General features: G+C 37.8%; 1 protein-coding gene across 1 annotated transcript in view; it reads right to left on the minus strand.

Annotated features, from left to right (window-relative positions):
- Positions 1-10,614: 10,614 nt before the first annotated feature.
- The window catches only part of TLL1 (tolloid like 1), a 342,701-nt gene continuing 332,090 nt past the window's right edge, over positions 10,615-21,225 (minus strand). The window contains exon 20 of the mRNA XM_043902682.1: positions 10,615-11,015. Coding sequence (XP_043758617.1) covers positions 10,933-11,015 — 83 coding nt within the window. The 3' untranslated portion in view covers positions 10,615-10,932. The remainder of the gene's footprint in view (positions 11,016-21,225) is intronic.

Here is a 21,225-nt window from a genome sequence, read left to right on the forward strand (position 1 = left end):
TGCTACCACTAGTGCCCCCATCCCTGTAGCAGGCCACTGCTGACCCACACCTCCATAGGGGACCCTCCCACACTAGCAGGTAGGTCTGATTCAGTCCCCTGTGGGGTCACTGCTCCTTTCCCCTGGGTCTTGGTGCATGCAACATTTTGTTTGTGCCCTCCAAGAATGGAATCTCTGTTTCCCCTTGTCCTGTGGGAATTCTATAATCAGATCCCACTAACCTTCAAAGTCAGATTTCCTGGGAATTCCTAGTCTCTTTGCTGGACCTCCAGGCTGGGAAGCTGACATGGGGCTCAGAACCTTCACACCAGTGGGAGAACTCTTTGGCATTATTGTTCTCCAGCTTGTGGGTTACCCACTCAACAAGTATGGGATTTGATTTTAGTATGATTACACCCCTCCTACTATCTCTCTGTGGCTTTTCCTTTGTCTTTGGATGTGGGGTATCTTTTTTTGGTGGGTTCCAGCATCCTCCTGTTGATGATTATTCAACAACTAGTTGTGATTTTGGTGCTCTTGCAGGAGATGCACACCTGTCCTTCTAGTCCACCATCTTGAACCAATCTTCTGATGTTTTCAAAAAATTTTAAGAGAATGTCTGCATCAGAGAGTTTCATTTACCACTTACTGTTAACTTCCTGACCCATATAAGTTATTAATCAACAAATATGATTTCATCATGGTACCTATATCCACAATGAGAGGACAATGTCCACATTTTCCTTATAAATGAAGTACTAATTTGCTTATGTTGAAATATTTATATTCATTCAAAAACACTAATTTTTTCATCTATTTGGTTAATATAGTTTGTGCTTAGATTTGGTTTAAAAAATAAAATTCAAAAAAATTAATATAAAGAGCCTCTAAGGAAAGAGTGTACCTTTTTTACAAACCCACTAGATTTATGTTTTCAACTTAATTCAAAATAATTAATATAGGATATCAAATCTATGTCATACATAGCTACAATAAACAAGACAGTTAACTTGAACTAGGTAAGTTCTTCATAAGCCCAAATGCACAGTGGCTTTCACTATTATCTTAGGCAGCAGAATATTATGTACTTTATTAATATTTTCAGGTAACTTTAGTATAATAATATGTTAATAATAGCATTATATAAACCTGAATTGTAGCTTATTTAACATTTTCTCTATATTTTATTTTTCTAATGTGCATTTGATCACAGCAAACGTTTTTAGAGTTCAGTACTCTTTCCATTTCTGAACTTTGCCTTCGTTCATTCAATAAGTAAGTATACCCATAACATTCTGTGTCAAATTTGATGAGTTCCAAGGTAAAGCAGACTAAATCCCTGTCTGGGGATCATATACACTAGAGAGAGCTAGAAGACTGGGTAAACAAATAATGACTATGCATTGTGAGAATTTCTCTGTCAGATTACATAGTGAGAAACTCTCAAGAGAGAAAAATTCATCCCGGAGGCCCTAAAAATTATTCACAGAGAAAGTGAGTTTGAGTTGATTAATGAGTTTAGGAGATAAGGAAAGATCAGTAGTATATTTTAAGCAGAAGAAATGGTCTATGAATATGGAGGCTTACAGTGTGCTGTTTGCTGAGCAAGGAGGGGAGTAAGAAGGCCCATTTCTGGATCAAGAAGCAACTGAGAAGTGATTCTTCTATGAAAGATCCCTGTCTTCACCTGAGTAGGCAAATTATTATGTCCTATGACTGGTAGCATGAGTTAGAGACAAAGGATCTTGTACTCAAAGATCCTTGTACTCATTGCTGGTTGAAAACAGAAAGCACCCATCTAACATTTTGAGAGGTATACTACAAAAGCAATTCCCTATGGGTGTCAATTGATAAAGATTATACTTACATTAAACACTGAATGCCCATGTTGGCAGAGAATAGGAAAAAGCACCCAGATTCAAGTGCATTTGCCAATCAATACTTGTGGGGTGAGACCAGCAAGAGGCTTATAGAAGGAAAATACTAGAATCTTGGGAAAGACAACCATGACCAACTACATTGGTCAAAGTGTTTATCAGTTTCTTATGAGTCAGGGATAACTGGCCATTATTAGTCAAATATTCCAGTACATATTCTTTTGAGCTGTTATGTAGAGATAAATGAGTTATTATGCAGCAAGAGAAATATGATTCCTCATGGTTCCAGCTCAGAACTTGTCGTTCTGAACATATTAATTTTGTTATTAAGATAATGTCCTTAATTAAATACTCCCTACAGATATTGTTCTAGACAAAGATAAATTATCTGAGTGGATACCATTTTTACTACCTGTACGTTACTAACTGGCCTGTACTTTACTCATATCACTTCATTTATTCCTTATAAATCTCAGTGAAATTGGTACCTTTTACATCTACATTTTACAGGTGAAAATGGAAGGCACAAAAACCATTTTTCCCCAAGATGTTATAGCTAATAATTAATAGGAGAAGGATTTGGACTTAGGCGGGATAACCCAGAGCCAGTGCTCTTAACAATGCTCTTGTTGGTGGGGAGGAATGTACCTGCAAAATCAATGTCCTAATCACCAGAGCATGTCAAAAAGGACTCTGCAGAATTTAAAAATTTTAATGTGCAGAGATTATCCTGGATTATCTGGGTGGGCTCAACATAATTACAAGGGTCCTTATAAAGAGAATCAGGCAAAGTAAGAGTCAGAGAGATGTAATGACAATGGAAGTGGAGATTGAAGTGATTTGGGGCCAGCCATCAGAAAATGTGGGCAGCCTCTTAGAAGCTGAAAAAGACTAGGAAACAGATTCTCCACTAAATTCTTCAAAGGGTTTAGCCCTTTCTCTCATTTTAGATTTCTGCCCTCATAACTATAAAAGAATAAATGTGTGTTGTAAGTCACTGTTTGTAGTAATTTGCTATGACAGCAACAGGAAATTAATACAAGACTTGTGCCAAATTTTCATGATATTTTCAGTCAACTTCCTGCTACTCAGAATGGGAAAAACTGGGTAATATTTATCTATTTCTATGTTAATATGTCTTATTTCTTTTTCTGCTCCACATTACAAGGAGGCAGGGTCAATCATGGTCTATCCAGGAGCTAAAAGCTAGTATTAGTCTGGTACATGGCTCCCTAGGATACTGACTAGGGAGCTAATAAGATGCCTTAAACTAATTGAAATTAATATTTTGGTGTGTAGGAAAAATGGGAAAAACTAGGAAATAATTGAAAGATGAATTGAAGGTTAAAGAAACTGGAAAGAAACTACAAGAAATATATTGCTATTGAACTTAGGTTTGGCTGCTTGCCCCTTGAAAGCCAATGCTGGCAAGTTGGAAAGGAAAGCTTGCTTTGTGCAGTAAGTCAGCAATCTGGGGAGAAGGTGGATGCATATCCAAAAGCCAACTCCCAGATGTCAATCAGGGGGCAAGAGCTTTTAAAGGGGCGTTCAGTCGTGCCTAGGTAGAGGGAGGGCACTACATGCAGACAGCAGTCAGCTCTGACAGTCCTCCTGGAATTGGTCATGCAGTGGTCTGATCAGCATCTTCTTGATTATTTTAAGTACAGTTAATCTTCAGCCCCAGGGTTAGTTTGTTCCTATTTCCTTGAGTCTTCTTAAAATGGTGCAAAATGGAGCATCTTATGTCAAGCTTACTTTCTGGGCATCAAACAGAGGACATAGGGTGGGGCAAGGGCTGTCAGAGGGTTTTGCTCAGTTACCGTATCACCCAAGAAGCTCAGGAGAGTTGTGACATGGCCATGGAATAAGATGATTGCAGTGAAGCTATAAAGGAATGGATAGGTTTAAAAGTATTTTAAATAATATGACTAGAAATTTACTGAAAAATGTGTGCTAAAGGAGACAATATGATGCTGGGTTTGGGCTTGCTGTGTTTGAGGAGCCTGAAATATATGGCAGTGGGAGTGAGGCTGGGAAAATAAGGAGTGGAAATGGAAGGGAGTAAGGAACTTCAACCTGGGTGTGAGCAGGGGCTGTGGGAAGCCCAGGAAGGGAAGTGACTGCCAGAGACATTGAGGGAAAACCAAAGGAGATGGTCCACAAATAAGGGAGTGCCCGATGCTGTCTGAATCATCACATAGAGGCAGGAATCGAGAGTTTGATTTTGTCTCTTAGGAGGCCCCTGGGATTTGCACAGTACCTAGGTGAGGACAGTTACAGTAGAGAAGTCAGAGATGTGTTAGAGATGCTGGTACCTGAAGAAATCTGTTGTGCACATCCACTCCCAACCCTGCATCCAGCAGCATCAAGCTGGTGGCTTGAAATCAGTCCTGGTGGAATTCTCAAGCACTACAGTACTACAAATCAGGATATTTATTCTTCCCTCCCCCAGATTAAACACTCACCTGCATTCAACTGGGTGAGAAAGAAGGCGAAGCATAATTGCATTACATCTAGAAGTGAATGGGAGGTGAGAAAAAGTGGGATGGAGAGACACAGGTGTTGTTTCCAGTAGTTAGTGGGGCAAGGATTCTTTCTGTATGGTATGGTATGTGTGGTATGTATGTATGTATGGCATATATAGTATGTGTGGTATGGTAACATCTAGAGACACAGGTAGGTTTGAAAAATATTTTTGTCTGTGAAATGTCCCAGACAAGACTGATTTGCTACACAGACTTCATTATATAATTAAAGTTTTCAGAAATCTCCACTACTAATAAAACTTCATAAATAAAAACTCATATTATTCCTCAGGAGTTGTCCTAATGTTCTCTCTTTCCTATGGTAGTGGCACATGTGGCATAATGTATTTCTGTTATTTCTTCCATGTGTGGCTCCCCCTCTTGTTTGTCCTTTTGAAATTACTTGGTGCCTCCCTGCTTTGTCATTTTAGCACAAATCTGATTTGAGGATAGAGAAGAAACATCACTGATTTACAGGTTTTTACGTAAGAATTTTATGAGTTTCTTGGAAAGGCATCACTGAGTAGGAAGTCTCCTTATAAAAGATCATCCCTTTCAGAATTTTCAAGGGAAGAAAGGACAGAGCCTGTTGATGAGTGATAAAAACAAAACAAAATTTTCAACACCAGGCACAAAAGCTAATTTGGTTTAGCATTGTACTGCAATTATTCCTTCTTTTCCTCTTTGGAAAGTTTTTTCTTTGTTTTCCAGAAGGGGAAAGAAATCCTATGACATGCATTAGTAACCAAATTCCAGAAGATGGCAGCAAAGAATTTAAACAGAATATAGAAGGAACATAATCACTAATATTTTGGGGATATTGTAGTTTGTTTTGAGTGTTAAAAATTACACTGGGCTTCCCAAATGGCACTAGTGGTAAAGAACCTGCCTGCCAAAGCAGAAGACATAACAGACACAGGTTCAGTCCCTGGGTTGGGAGATCCCCTGGCGAAGGGAATGGCAACCCACTCCAATACTTTTGCCTGGAGAATCCCATGGAGAGAGGAGCCTGGTGGGCGATGGTCCATGGGATCACACCTATTCAGACAGAGCTAAAGCGATTTAGCACGCATGCAAACTATTTTTAAAATAATTTCATAAAGATTTTTAATGATCAACTTTTTCTGTATACTAAGAAGTAAAAAGAAACGTGATTAATGTGATAAGAAATAATTTTTAAATAAATATTTTTAAAGACTTCATGTAAGATGTTCATCAGCCAGTCCATTCCCTACTCCTCCAAACTCAGCCATAATCATTGTTAAGTTAGTATTCTTTTCTATACTGTTTTTCCTGTGCACATACAAATGTTTATATTGCATGTGTTCTACAACCTAGTCTCTTTATTTGACTATCCTTTCACGTTAATAAAAAGCTGAATTGTGCATTATTCTGATTATAGAAGTGGATTATACAGTGGAAGTGACAGATTCAAGAGATTAGATCTGATAGACAGTGTGCCTGAAGAACTACGGACAGAAGTTCATGACCTTGTACAGGAGGCAGTGATCAAGACCCACCCAAGAAAAACAAATGCAAACAGTCAAAATGTTTATCTGAGGAGGCCTTACAAATAGCTGAGAGAAGAAGAGAAGTGGAACGAAAAGGAGAAAAGGAAAGATATAACCATTTGAATGCAGATTTCCAAAGAAGAGCGAGGAGAGATAAGAAAGCCTTCCTCAGTGACCAATGCAAAGAAATAGAGGAAAACAATAGAATGGGAAAGACCAGAGATATCTTCAATTAGAGATACCATGGGAATATTTCATGCAGAGATGGGCACAATAAAGGACAGAAATGGTACAGACCTACAGAAGCAGAAGATATTAAGAAGAGGTGGCAAAAATGCACAGAAGAACTGTACAAAAAAGATCTTCATGACCCAGATAGCCACGATGGTGTGATCACTCACCTAGAGCCAGACATCCGGGAATGCGAAGTCAAGTGGGCCTTAGAGAGCATCACTATTAACAAAGCTAGTGGAGATGATGGAATTCCAGTTGAGCTATTTCAAATCCTAGAAGATGATGTTGTGAAAGTGCTGCACTCAATATGCCAGCAAATTTGGAAAACTCAGCAGTGGCCACAGGACTGGAAAAGGTCAGTTTACATTCAAATCCCAAAGAAAAGCAATGTGAAAGAATGTTCAAACTACCCCATAATTGCACTCATCTCATATGCTAGCAAAATAATGCTCAGAATTCTCCAAGGCAGGCTTCAACAGTACATGAATTATGAACTTCCAGATGTTCAAGCTGGATTTAGGAATGGCAGAGGAACCAGAGATCAAATTGCCAACATCCATTGGATCATAGAAAAAGGAACAAAGTTCCAGAAAAAAACATCTATTTCTGCTTTATTGAATATGCCAAAGCCTTTGACTGTGTAGATCACAGCAAACTGCAGAAATTCTTCAAGAGATGGGAATACCAGACACCCTTACCTGTCTCCTGAGAAATCTGTATGCAGGTCAAGAAGCAACAGTTAAAACCAGACATGGAACATGGACTTGTTCCAAATAGGGAAAGGAGTATGTCAAGATTACATATTGACACGCTGCTTGTTTACCTCATGCAGAGTATATCATGCGGAATGCCAGATTGGATGAAGCACAAACTGGAATCAAGATTGCCAGGAAGAAATACCAATAACCAAAGATTTGCAGAAGACACCATCTTTATGGCAGAAAGCGAAGAAGAACTAAAGGGCCTCTTGATGAAAGTGAAAGAGGAGAGCAAAAATTTGGCTTAAAACTCGACATTCAGAAATCTAAGATCATGGCATCCATCCCATCACTTTATGGCGAATAGATGGGAAACAATGGAAACAGTGAGAGACTTTATTTTTGGGGGCTCCAAAATCACTGTAGATGGTGACTGTAGCCATGAAATTAAAAGATGCTTGCTCTTTGCAAGAAAAGCTATGTACAACCTAGACAGCATATTAAAAATCGGAGACATTACTTTGCCGATAAATGTCCATCTAGTCAAAGCTACGGTTTTCGAAGTCATGTATGAAGGTAAGAGTTACAGTATAAAGAAAGCTGAGCACCAAAAAATGGATGCTTTTGAACTGTGATGTTGGGGAAGACTTTTGAGAGTCCCTTGGACTGCAAGGGGAACAAACCAGGCAATCCTAAAGGAAATCAGTCCTGAATACTCATTGGAAAGACTGATGCTGAAGCTGGAACTCTAATATTTTGGCCACCTGATGTGAGGAACTGACTCATTGGAAAAGACCCTGATGCTGGGAAAGATTGAAGGCAGGAGGAGAAGGGCACAATAGAGGATGAGATGGTTAGACAGCATCACCAACTGGATGGATGTGTTTGAGCAAGCTTTGGGAATTGGTGATGGACAGGGAAGCCTGGCATGCTGTAGTCCACTGGGCCACAAAGAGTGGGACGCGAATGAGTGACTGAACTGAACTGAACTGAAACACTGACTAACCTATACGTACAATAATTGTCTTGGTACTTATTCCCAAAATCTCTTTCAAGAGATTTACAACATACAGTCCAATGCAATACATTAAAAGATTTTTTTGTTCCCAATTATTTTTATTAGTTGGAGGCTAATTACTTTACAATATTGTAGTGGTTTTTGCCATACATTGACGTGAATCAGCCATGGATTTACCTCCCCTCCCACCTCCCTCCCCATCCCATCCCTCTGGGTCATCCCAGTGCACCAGTCCCAAGCACTTGTCTCATGCATCCAACCTGAACTGGTGATCTGTTTCACCCTAGATAATATACATGTTTCGATGCTGTTCTCTCAGATCATCCCACCCTCGCCTTCTCCCATAGAGTCCAAAAATCTGTTCTATACATCTGTGTCTCTTTTTCTGTCTTGCATATAGGGTTATTGTTACCATCTTTCTAAATTCCATATATATGCGTTAGTATACTGTATTGGTCTTTATCTTTCTGGCTTACTTCACTCTGTATAATGGGCTCCAGTTTCATCCATCTCATTAGAACTGATTCAAATGTATTCTTTTTAAAGGCTGAGTAATATTCCATTGTGTATATGTACCACAGCTTTCTTATCCATTCATCTGCTGATGGGCATCTAGGTTGCTTCCATGTCCTGGCTATTATAAACAGTGCTGTGATGAACATTGGGGTGCACGTGTCTCTTTCAGATCTGGTTTCCTCGGTGTGTATGCCCAGGAGTGGTATTGCTGGGTCATATGGCAGTTCTACTTCCAGTTTTTTAAGGAATCTCCACACTGTTCTCCATAGTGGCTGCACTAGTTTGCATTCCCACCAACAGTGTGAGAGGGTTCCCTTTTCCCCACACCCTCTCCAGCATTTATTGCTTGTAGACTTTTGGATAGCAGCCATTCTGACTGGCGTGTAATGGTACCACATTGAGGTTTTGATTTGCATTGCTCTGATAATGAGTGACGTTGAGCATCTCTTCATGTGTTTGTTAGCCATCTGTAAGTCTTCTTTGGAGAAATGTCTGCTTAGATCTTTGGCCCATTTCTTGATTGGGTCATTTATTTTTCTGGAATTGAGCTGCAGGAGTTGCTTGTATATTTTTGAGATTAATTCTTTGTCTGTTTCTTCATTTGCTATTATTTTCTCCCATTCTGAGGGCTGTCTTTTCACCTTGTTTATAGTTTCCTTTGGTGTGCAAAAGCTTTTAAATTTCATTAGGTCCCATTTGTTTATTTTTGCTTTTATTTCCAATATTCTGGGAGGTGGGTCATAGAGGATCTTGCTGTGATTTATGTCAGAGAGTGTTTTGCCTATGTTCTCCTCTAGGAATTTTATAGTTTCTGGTCTTACATTTAGATCTTTAATCCATTTTGAGTTTATTTTTGTGTATGGTGTTAGAAAGTGTTCTAGTTTCATTCTTTTACAAGTGGTTGACCAGTTTTCCCAGCACCACTTGTTAAAGAGGTTGTCTTTTTTCCATTGTATATTCTTGCCTCCTTTGTCAAAGATAAGGTGTCCATAGGTTCGTGGTTTTATCTCTGGACTTTCTATTCTGTTCCATTGATCTACATTTCTGTCTTTGTGCCAGTACCATAATGTCTTGATGACTGTGGCTTTGTAGTAGAGCCTGAAGTCAGGCAGGTTGATTCCTCTAGTTCCATTCTTCTTTCTCAAGATTGCTATGGCTATTCGAGGTTTTTTGTATTTCCATACAAATTGTGAAATTATTTGTTCTAGTTCTTTGAAGAATACCGTTGGTAGCTTGATAGGGATTGCATTGAATCTATAGATTGCTTTGGCTCATATACTCATTTTCACAATACTGATTCTTCCAATCCATGAACACAGTATATTTCTCCATCTATTTTATAAGATTGTTTTAAACTGTAATGGTTATTATATTTTGTGTTGGGGTATAGCCAATTAAAATGTGATAATTTCAGTGACTCAGCCATGCATGAATAAGTATCCTTTCTCCCCCAAACTTTCCTCCCATCCAGGCTGCCACATAGCACTGAGCAGAGCTCCATGTGCTATACAGTAGGTATTTGTTGGTTATTCATTTCAAATATAACAGTGTATGCTTGTCCACCCCAGACTCCCTAACTATTCTTTTCCCTCAGCAATCATAAGATTGTTTTCTAAGTCTGTAGTCTCTTTCTGTTTTTTAAGGAAGTTCATTTGTATCATTTCTTTTTAGAGTCCACATAGAAGAATGTTATATGATATTTCTCCTTCTCTGTCTGACTTACTTCACTCAGTATGACTTTCTCTGGGTCCATCCATGTTGCTGCAAATGGCATTAGTTCATTCTTTTTTAATGGCTGAGTAATATTCCACTGTGTATATATGTGCAACATCTTCTTTATCCATTCCTGTGTTGATGGACATTTAGGTTGCTTCCATGTCTCGGTTATTGTAAATAGTGCTGCAATAAAAATTGTGGTGCAAATATATCATAAGGTTTTTAATCAAAATTTATTCATTAAACACCCTTATTGAACCCTTTTAATATGTCATTTTATTTTGTTAAATTTTTCTTCTTATTTTATTCTGTGTAACTCTATTTATTGTCTCCTTTAAATAAAATTGCATGTATGGCCACAGAACTAAAAAAAAAACAACAGATATCAAATAAAAGCATAAATATAAAATATTTTCTTCAGCTTTCTAAAGGAAATATTAAGGGTTAAATGAAGAAGGAATTATTAAAATATAACTGGAAAATATTTTACCGTGGGTAAAAACAAAGTTTTTTCAAATTTTCTTAATTCTGTAACTATTATTCCTAGCATTAGGAAGATTCTATTTAATATAGTTCTCTTAAGGAAACCCATTTTGTCACAAGAACTAATAATAGCATAACTCAAAGCTCTTTAATGTTTAAAACAGACAATGACGAATGCTAAAGCATGGCTAAATATTTTATGTAACTTCAAACGTACTACATTTGGCCAATTATGGATTTAATTTTAGGCATTTTATATACATGTACTATAGCCAAACTTAGAGTAAACCTTGATGAAACCTCTGTATTGTGCCAGCTTCTTAACCTTAAGATGAACTTTTTTCATTCTCTGAGTAAATATATAAGATGATGCTTTTATTCCTTGGCCTGGATCCAGATGTCAACTTTTTGTTTTATAACAGCATGTTCTTGCAACCCGTAGCCACTGATTTCTTTTCCTATTATGGAGAAAGAATAACGAATATGCCTGTTAAAAATCTGACAGTCTTCTTTTTATGAAACATATCTTTTTTCTACTTCATTTAAAACCCCCAAAATATTTCCTTTAAAAAGGCAATACTGTACCTATTAGACAAGACAGATTTCCTCTGTTAGCTGCCAATGAATCTGTTTTTATTATTTTGTTTTATTTTTATTAATAATAATTAATAATAACAATAATTTAGTAATAATCATTTTTTTATTATTGTTTTTAAATTTTGGAGTGTTTTGTCTGTGGTTGGTTGTGGGATGAAAATTAGTGTTGTCTGTAAATTTATATACAATACAGACTATTTTGAGAGGACTTTGATTACAAAATCCAAGTCTTTGGAAAACTTAGGATCACAGTTTTGAAAATGCATATTCACTATTTTAGATGAAGTGAGACAATAATGTAATGAGAGGTGATTTTGCACTTGGCTTACAAAAATCAGCTTGAGTTTATATTTAAGTGAGTTTTAGACTATTTCTTTGGACAAAGCAATTCAGGAACTTTATATCTCAGTCAGAAGTTTACTTTATAGTTGACACTATGCCACACTTGTGACAAGGCAGTTGGACTCCAAGAATACCATAGAAATAAGAACATGAATCCTTACATAAATCTACTTGGCAATCTTATGGGAAAACACCTGCTTGAATACTTCCAATATACATGGACTAAATATATCAGCACATAGTGCATGTGTCCCTTGTCAGACAGTTTTAATTATCACAATTTTATTCTTCATACTTAATTCAAATAGATTTCTTCACTTTGTGTACCTTGATCCTAGCTCTATTCTGAAGAGTTTTGGAAAATAGTTCTAATATTCCTCTTACTGAATAAAACATAACTCTCAACTTTTAGACTGTGAAAAATTTGTAAGTCGACAGGAGCATTAACTGGTGAGTGAGAGATGAGAGGTGTGGAGGTTCACCTAAGTGTTCCAGTTGGATTTCTTCTTCATCAGAAAACACTTACTGCAACATTCTTGGAGTGAAAAGAAACAGCCTCCATGCAATTTATCAATGTTATTTTTTTCAAATTTCCTAATTGTTATATTAGAATATAAATATTAAGTGATAAAATGTTTTCTAACCATATTTACCTGCATATCAAAAGATGCTATCTGTTTTTAAAAAGATAATCCATACTCAGACAAAATTTCTTTGACTTACACTTACGATTGCTGGGTATTTAACTCTAGAAAAAAAGTATTGCTATTGCCAACTAAAAGCCTATATTGATAAACTGCATACATTTTCAAATTATAATGCAATATTTGTATGGAGAGTAGTACACATGCAGTTAGTTCACTTGTAAGATTAGTCTATAATAGTTACCAAAACTGTCCTGAGAAATGTGACTTAATGAAGATTCAAACAGAGGAAAAGATTAGTCTCTTAAGTATAACATTTCTTTCACCACTAATGAGAGATAACACAAGCATTCCATGACTATAGAGGGAGTCCCATATTTCTTGGTGTGCTCTAGGAGTCCCAGTACATTTTAGACAGGAAAAATTGGCTGTGAAGGAGCTCACTGCTGTGTTCAACATGTAAACTTGGAGAAGCTGTAGCCCAACGAGGTGTTGACTGGAAAAAAAAAACACAATCTAAAAGTTGAGAGTTTGTTTTACTCTGCAGATATTCAAGCCTGGGAGGCAGACTCCAAGTCCCAGAGATAACATTTCAAATAACCCTCAGAAAACTGCTCTGAGGAGGCAACGGGCACAGCCAGCGTATATAGGAGTTTTGCAATAAAGAGCAGGTATCTGAAATTCAAAAGATTATTGTTAATAAAAGAAAACCAGATATCTCAAGTTAAGGAATTTATAGCTTTTCTCAGTGTAGGAAGATGTGAGAGTTGAGGCTTGCTGAAATCATTCCTTGGATATATACCTCAGATGTCTGGGGTGTCTCCTCTGCTTTCTCATGCTGAGTTTCCTCAGGGTGTACCTTTGGGGATCCTGCAGTCTGGCTGCAGCTAGATGACTGGTATTCTTCCTTACCTTCCTGAGTCCCCTCGGGGCTCACAATTGGGGGAGGGAGTAGGGAAGGTTGCAGTTATTGATAACTGTGACATCCTTTAGTTACTGATATGGAAAGCAATATTTTATTTCTCAATCCCTCCTCTTTGACTAAAATTTGATCAATATTTGGGAGACATCCCAAGACTAATTTTTGTCCCATGGTGCTGGGAGGCTCATCCAAGTTCTGACCCGTATTCTCGTTGCTGTGCCACTCCAGGTGCTAATTTCTGGATTAGCACTGTTGATAATTAAAGATTCTCTGTATCCTTTGTATTACTAGTAATACCTATTCACATATTTTATTATTATCCAAGAAATATTTCCCTTGTTATTTCTCCCCATACCTAGAATCATACTATTATGATTATTCTATAAACATAATAAATGTGATCTATTTCCTCAAGATACTTAACATCAATTTTGCTAGAAGGCTCTGTTATTCATTGGATACTATAATGGACAATAATCTTATAAAATAGACAGGATATAAGTAATACAATTAGGAACATTGACAAAGTCATAGTGCAGCAGAGAGACACAAAGCATAAATAATTTGGAAACAAAAATAAGAACAATGATAAGTATAACTAATTGTAATCAAGTTGCAATAAATTATTGATTCCACAGGAGAGCTGGAGAAACCAAATTCAGTATCAAGTATAGAGAAAAAGATCAATGTTTCATCTTTGTTTACAAAGGTATACTTTATCAGCTTGTACATCTTAACATAAGAGGAAAGGTTTTCTCTGGAAAGAAAAGATTAAAGCTAGTATATTTATCAAAAAATCATAAAGTTATAAATAATATTCATCAGTTCATTCAGTCCCATGTTTTATTCCTGTTGATCTGAATGAAATCATCAGGTTTTCCATTAGGATTTTGTTATTTATTCCCAAGTACAGTGGTATTATCTAAAGACTTTCAGAAACTTAGATATTTGCTTTACAAAGTCCTTTTTGTATGTTTTCTTGAAGATCTTTATTTTGTAAATGCATCAATGATTGCATTGATGCAATCAATGATTGTAAAATAATGTTTGTCTTCAAAGGACAAAACAAATAATATGATTAAAATTTTAAGTATAATGCAATTGGCAAGAAACTTGGATATCTCCATAACATATAACATTTTAAGATAATAACCCGAAATTTCAGAGTATATCAGATGTTAGGAATTTCATGTAAATTTTGGAATATCTCTATTAATGAATTTTATCCATACACTATAATCTAATGTTCATGTCCAATCACTTGAAAATTTTTCTCAAGTAATTTAACATACCAGAGAAACATAATTAGTTTAATATCCTTCTCTGAGATATCTCAGGATTCCTTTGAAGCACCCCAGAGTCAGCTGGAGGCTAAAAGAACTTGATTTTTATATTGGGGAATTTTGTTTAAAATATCAAAAGGGTTTTTAAAAGTAGGTCACTGTGAAACAATACTTTTTCATTTAACCAAAATCACAAAAACATATGAAAAATACAGACATTTAAGAGCACGGAAACTCACACAATCTGTTATCAAAAAGAAGCACTCTAAAAAACTCTTCGTTTTCTTAACAGAGAGAGAAATCAAATTCCAGTCTGTACTAGCTTACTTTTAACAATAATGTTTACTTACTTAATTACTGTAAATCTAAATTTGCTTAATATTAACCATATTTAAAACTTGTTTTCTCCTCAAGGTTCCTTTCCACAACCTTTTGTCATTTTCTGTATCCATAGTAAGTTTAATTCCTTAGTTTTCCCTCCAAAAACAACCAGCTCTAAGACATACTTTCTTTTTTCTCAATAAAATGCAATTTATTCCTCAAATCTTTGCTGAAAATATGCAATCTAATTTCCTACTATATACATAAATAGTTCTTTACTATTTCTATTGGCTTTAGTAACATGTTCAAATTAGAATTCTCAACTCTTAAAAACGTTAATTTCTGGTGAAAACAAAGACATAAGCAACTATGAACTGCCTTTTAATTAGCATTCTGTAGGTTGATGAACATAAATATCTGTGATAATTTCTAAAAAACATTCGTTTTCTTGTACAGAACATCTCAGGGTGGCACCAAACATATTTATTAATAGTCCTAAATACCTTTAGTTTCTCTGTTTAATAATTGATGTTTCAGTAAAGTCTCAGTATCTTGTTTTAATGGGGATGATCCAGCTATTCAATAAATTTCTATCACTCAAATGATCACAACTCTAGAACTTTAAGTTATCAAATATCTGGAGATATATGTATCAGTAGGAACCTCTAAACGATAATCAGTTTTAAAGTATTTACCCAAAAGCTCTTATCTCATTTACATTTAATTTAAAGTTTCATCATGTCAAGTTATTTCCTTGCTGACAAATTTGTATCAGATACAATAATGTCATATTTGACTTCTATTAAACCTAGGTATGATAGAAGTTTGGCACGTAATGCTGATGACTCTAAAGATATGTCTTTATTAATTAGATCAAACTTAAATGTTAATATCAGAAAGCAACTTAATATTGAATATTTTCCAGTTCACATAAAACTGAAAGTCTTTTTGGACAATGTCTTATATTTAATTTGTAAGAGCTTACTTTCAAATTGAGCTCTTGGAGGGACCTTCAAGATAGCAGAGGAGTAAGATGTGGAGATCAGCTTCTTACTCACAAATCTATCAAAACTATATCTTCACACAAGGAACAACTCTTACAGAACATCTATTGAATGCTGGCAGAAAATGTCAGTGTTCCAAAGATTTCCAAAAAGGCATTCTGCTTTCCACATAATGGGGTAGGGTAAAGGAAATAAGACCAAAAAAAAAAAAAAAAAATAGAGAGAGAGAGAGAGAGGGAGAGGGAGAAATTGGGATGGGACCTTCATCTCAGGAGGGAGCTGTGAAGGAGGGAAAGTTTCCACACATTAGGAAACCCCTCACTGTGGAGACAGGGGGGACCTTTGGAGCCTCAGAGGGGAGCACAATAATAGGTGTGTGAAGAGCAAAATGGAGAGAAATCTACACACAGATCTGTTCCAACTTGTACCCTGAAGTTCAAGATGCTTGTCGGCATGCCTGCCACAGAGGATGAGGACTGGTTGCTGAGGCTGAGGCTTTGGTGGTTACCCAGGGAGAGGATGGGAGTTGGCTGTTGTGAGGACAGCCTGAGGAAGCTAGCACAACACAGCTAAGGGAGTCCAGGACAAAGCCTGGGCTTGCCAGAGAGGCAATAGATCATTGTGTGTGGGCAATAGATCATACCCACTCTCAGGTATGCAAGGAAAGGCTGGGACAGACAAGGAGCATCTAACTCTGTGCATTCACACAAATCAGGGCACACCTGTCTGAGCTCCAGAGGCAACATGAGCAGGGGATGCTGTATCCAACTCAGACATGGGTGGGACAGCTGCTCCCACTCCCGTCAGACTTTGAGTGGGAGTAGGTCACTGCTCACACCTTCCTGGAAACTTGTGCAGCCTGGCACTGCCGAGAGTCCTGCAATCCTGGGTCAGTTTCCCTGGGAGAACACATGTCCTGCTTCAGTCTGTAGTAAATCTGTGCTAACCTCTGCCACTTCACGCACTCCCCATACAGCCCATTTGCAGCTGCCCTATTCCTCCCTCTGTCTGGCATGAGTGAGCAAGTGAGCCCTAATCAGCTTCTGCCTTTGCCCCCTCTTGTCTGAACAGGTAACAGACATTGGAGGGTCGCATACAAACAGAGGTGGGGCTAAAACCAAAGCTGAGTTCCAGAGGCTGCACAACCAAAGAAGAGGAAGAGTCTTCTCTTGTGCAGCTGGTGGAGAGTGGAATGAATTGCCACTGTTGACTTGGTAACCTTGCATCTGTGGAATGTATGAATAGACAACAAGTGTTTCCACATTTGAAGCTGTGGACTTTGGGAGAAACTATGGATTTTTGAAGCATGTACAAGCTGAAGGCCAAATCAGAGTCTGCTGAGCTAAACCTACAGTGTCCATTGGAGGTTCAGGGACCTTCCTACACATATTGAAGGACTTCCTGGGTAGGGAGATTTGCTGGAGATACCCTGACCATGGGAGTCAGGATACTGACAGTTGAGGCCACAGAAAAATAATATTTTCACTACTACTTGCTCATTTATTTTTCTTTTCTTTTTCATTCTGTTCTATTTCTATTGTTGTTCTTTTTTTTTATAGTCTTTTAATTTTATTTACTTTTAAATGCTTTTAATTCCCAATATATTTTTATTTTTTTCTATTTCTACTGTACTTTTTCATTATTTTGTATTTTTCCATGTTTTTGCTTTTTCCTTTGTTTTGCCTGTTTTTATTTTATTTTAAAGTGTATTCTGTATTTTCCTATTTTATACTTTACTTCTTTATTACTTTGTAGTTTTTCCCTTTGTTTTCATCTCTGTTATTTTTGTTCATTATTTTTCCTTTTAATCATATCAGTATCTTTGCTCCATGCTTTCTTTGCCTCTTTTAGTTTGCTTTCTGCATTTAAATTTCTCTTGATTTTGTGGTTTTCTAGTTTAGTTTTTAGTGTTTGTTTTCATTTATGGGATTCTTCATTGATTTGATTGCTCTGTTTTTTGGTTTTCTCTCTCTTTTTTTTTTTGCTTCTTTCCTGAGTCTGATGGAGTCAGTTTCTTTGTGTTTTTTCCTGTTTAATTTTGCTTTTACCATTTGTTTTGGGTTTTGCTTGTTTTCTTTTTTTCCTGTTCTCTTCTGTGCCTTGTGGCTGGCAGAATATTGGTGCTCCAACCAGAAGTTGATCTTGAATCTCCAATGTGAGAGATCTAAGTCCAGGAGGTTGGACCTCTGGAGAACCCCAACTACATGGAATATTAATTGATAAGAGCTCTCCCCAAAGGCCTTGATCTCAGCACTAAGACCTGGCTTCACTCAATGGCCAGCAAGCCCCAGTGCTGGAGACCTCAAGCCAAAAACCAAGCAAAACAGAACCACAACCCTACCCGTTAGCATATAGGCTACCTAAAGATGTATTAAGCTCACAGGAGCCCCAAAGCACATGACAAGGTACAGCACTACCCATCAGAGGAGGAAACCTAGCTCCATGCACAAGAACACAGGCGCCAGCACCTCGAACCAGGAAACCTACGCAATGCACTGGCCCAGCCCCACACTCTGTGGGGAGACACCGCAAGTGAGACAGGAGTGATGAGCCTGCAGCCTGCAGAAAGGGGACACCCACCACAGTAAGTCACACAAGATGAGAAGACAGAGAGAGTCAGCATGTGAGTGAGAAAGGTAAAAGCCCCTAAAACCAAACAAATAAAGAGGAAATAGACAGTCAATTTGAAAAAGAATTCAAAGTAGTGATAGTAAGCATGATACAAAATCTTGGAAATAGGAAGGAGGCACAGATAAATAAAATGAAGGCACAGATCAACAAGCTACAAAGACATAGAAAAACTAAAGAACAAACAATCAGTGAATAACAGTACAATAACTAAAATGAAAATACACTAGAAGGAATCAATAGGAGAATAACTGAGGCAGAGAAACAGATGAATGAGCTGGAAGAGAATGGTGGAAATAACTGAAGGAGAGCAGAATAAAGAATAAAAAGATGTGAAGACAGTTCGACAGACCTCTGAGTTGAAGTGAAAGTCACTTAGTCATGTCTGACTCTTGCAACCCCATGGACCATACAGTCCATGGAATTCTCCAGGCCAGAATACTGGAGTGCATAGCTGTTCCCTTCTTCAGGGGATATTCCCAACCCAGGTATCGAACCCAGGTCACCTGCATTGCAGTGAAATGTTGTTGCTGAACCACAAAAAGACGTGGGAATTCCTGGCCTCTGGAAGGGAAGAATTCAATCCGGGGTGACACGAGCCTTGATCACTCAGAGCTTTTGTGCAATAGACTTTTATTAAAGTATAAAAGGGATAGATAAATCTTCTGACATAGACATCAGAAGGGGGCAGAAAGAGTACCCCCTTGCTAGTGTTAGCAATGCAGTTATATACTCTCCAATTAGTTATTACAATGAATCAAAAGAATGTCTGGATGTTGTAAAGAATTCACTAGACCTACTCCCATAATTTACATTTTAAGATAACAGGATTAGCCAGAAGGTTTTTTCCAGAGACTGTCCTCAAGCAGGATACATTATTGTTATATAATCCTAAGGAAGGTAGAGGGGAAAAAAGTTTGTCCTTTCTTCCTCCTCAAGAATTCCAGACCCCTCTCTCCTTGGGGACCCGGAGACTTCCTATCAACCTGCCTAGGAAAGGACTCTCTCAGCAGGCAGATTCTTTACCAGCTGAGCCACCAAACCAGCTTTACAAAAAAATGCTAAAAGAACGTCTCTAGGCAGGAAACACAAGGGAAACAAAAGACCTACAAAAACAAACCCAAAACAATAAATGCGAATTGTTGTTTTTCAGTCACTCAGTCATGTCTGACTCTTTGCAACTCCATGGACTGCAGCACGACTGGCTTCCCTGTCCATCGCCATCTCCCAGAGATTGCTCAAACTCATCCCATCCAACCATCTTGTCCTCTGTCATCCCCTTCTCCTCCTGCCTTCAATCTTTCCCAGTATCATGACCTTTTCTAATGAGTTCTCTCTTTGCATCAGGTTGCCAAAGTATTGGAGCATCAGCATTAGTCCTTCCAATGAATATTCAGGGTTGATTTCTCCTTTAGGATTGACTGGTTTGATCTCCCTGTAGTGCAAGGGACTCTTAAGAGTCTTCTTCACACCACAGTTCAAAAGCATCTATTCTTTGGTGCTTAGCATTCTTTATGGCTCAACTCTCATATCAAAACATGACTACTGGAAAAACTGTAACTTTGACTATATGGACCTTTGTCAGCAAAGTAATATCTCTGCTTTTGATTATGCTGTCTAGGTTTTTCATAGTTTTTCTTCCAAGGAGCAAGTGTCTTTTAATTTCGTGGCTGTAGTCACCATCTGCAGTGATTTTGGAGCCCAAGAAAATAAAATCTGTCACTGTTTCCCCATCTATTTGCCATGAAGTGATGGGACTGGATGCCATGAATATCGTTCATTGAATGTTGAGTTTTAAGCCAGCTTTTTCACTCTCCTCTTTCACATTCATCAAGAGGCTCTTTAGTTTCTCCTCACTTTCTTCCCTAAGTGTGGTATCATCTATGCATCTGAGGTTATTGACATTTCTCCTGGAAATCTTGATCCCAGCTTGTGCTTCATCCACAATACTGAAAATAGGATCATACATATCTGTGATTACTTTAAATGTTAATGAATTAAATGCTCCAACCAAAAGAAACATACTGGCTGAATGGATACAAAAACAAGACCTATATATTTGCTGTCTACAAGAGACCCACCTCAGACCTAGGGACACATTCAGACTGAAAGTGAGGGGATGCAAGGAGATATTCCATGCAAATGGAAATCAAAAGAAAGCTGGAGTAACAATACTCATATCATATAAAATGGAATTTAATTTTTAAAATAATGTTAGTTATTTATTTTATTCTTAGCTGTGCTGAGTCTTCATTGCTCCATAGGCTTTACTATAGTTGCAGTGGTGAGTGGTGGCTAGTCTTCATTGCAGTCTGCAGCCTTCTCACTGCAGTGACTTTTCTTGTTGTGGAGCATGGACTTTAGAGTGTACAGGCTTCAGTAGTTGCAGCTTCTTTTCTGTAAAGTACAGGCTCAATAGTTGTGGAGCACGGACTTATTTTCTCTGCAGCATGTGGGATATCTCAGACAAGGGATTGAACCCTCATCTCCTGCAAAGAGATTCAACCAGTCCATCCTAAAGGAGATCAGTCCTGGGTGTTCATTGGTAGGACTGATGTTGAAGCTGAAACTCCAATACTTTGGCCACCTGATGTGAAGAGCTGACTCATGTGAAAAGACTCTGATGCTGGGGAAGATTGAGGGTAGGAGGCAAAAGGGACAACAGAGGATGAGATGGTTGGATGGCATCATCGACTCAATGGACATGAGTTTGAGTAAACTCCGGAATTTGGTGATGGACAGGGAGGCCTGGTGTGCTGTGGTCCATGGGGTCGCAAAGAGTCGGACAGGACTGAGAGACTGAACTGAACTGAACTCCTGCTTTGCGAGGCAGATTCTTTACCACTGGGTTACCAGGGAAGCTGTAAAACAGACTTCAAAATAAAGACTGCTGTAAGAGACAAGGAAAGACACAACATAATGATCAG

The sequence above is a fragment of the Cervus elaphus genome, chromosome 5 (assembly GCF_910594005.1).
Source record: "Cervus elaphus chromosome 5, mCerEla1.1, whole genome shotgun sequence".
Lineage (NCBI taxonomy): Eukaryota > Metazoa > Chordata > Mammalia > Artiodactyla > Cervidae > Cervus > Cervus elaphus.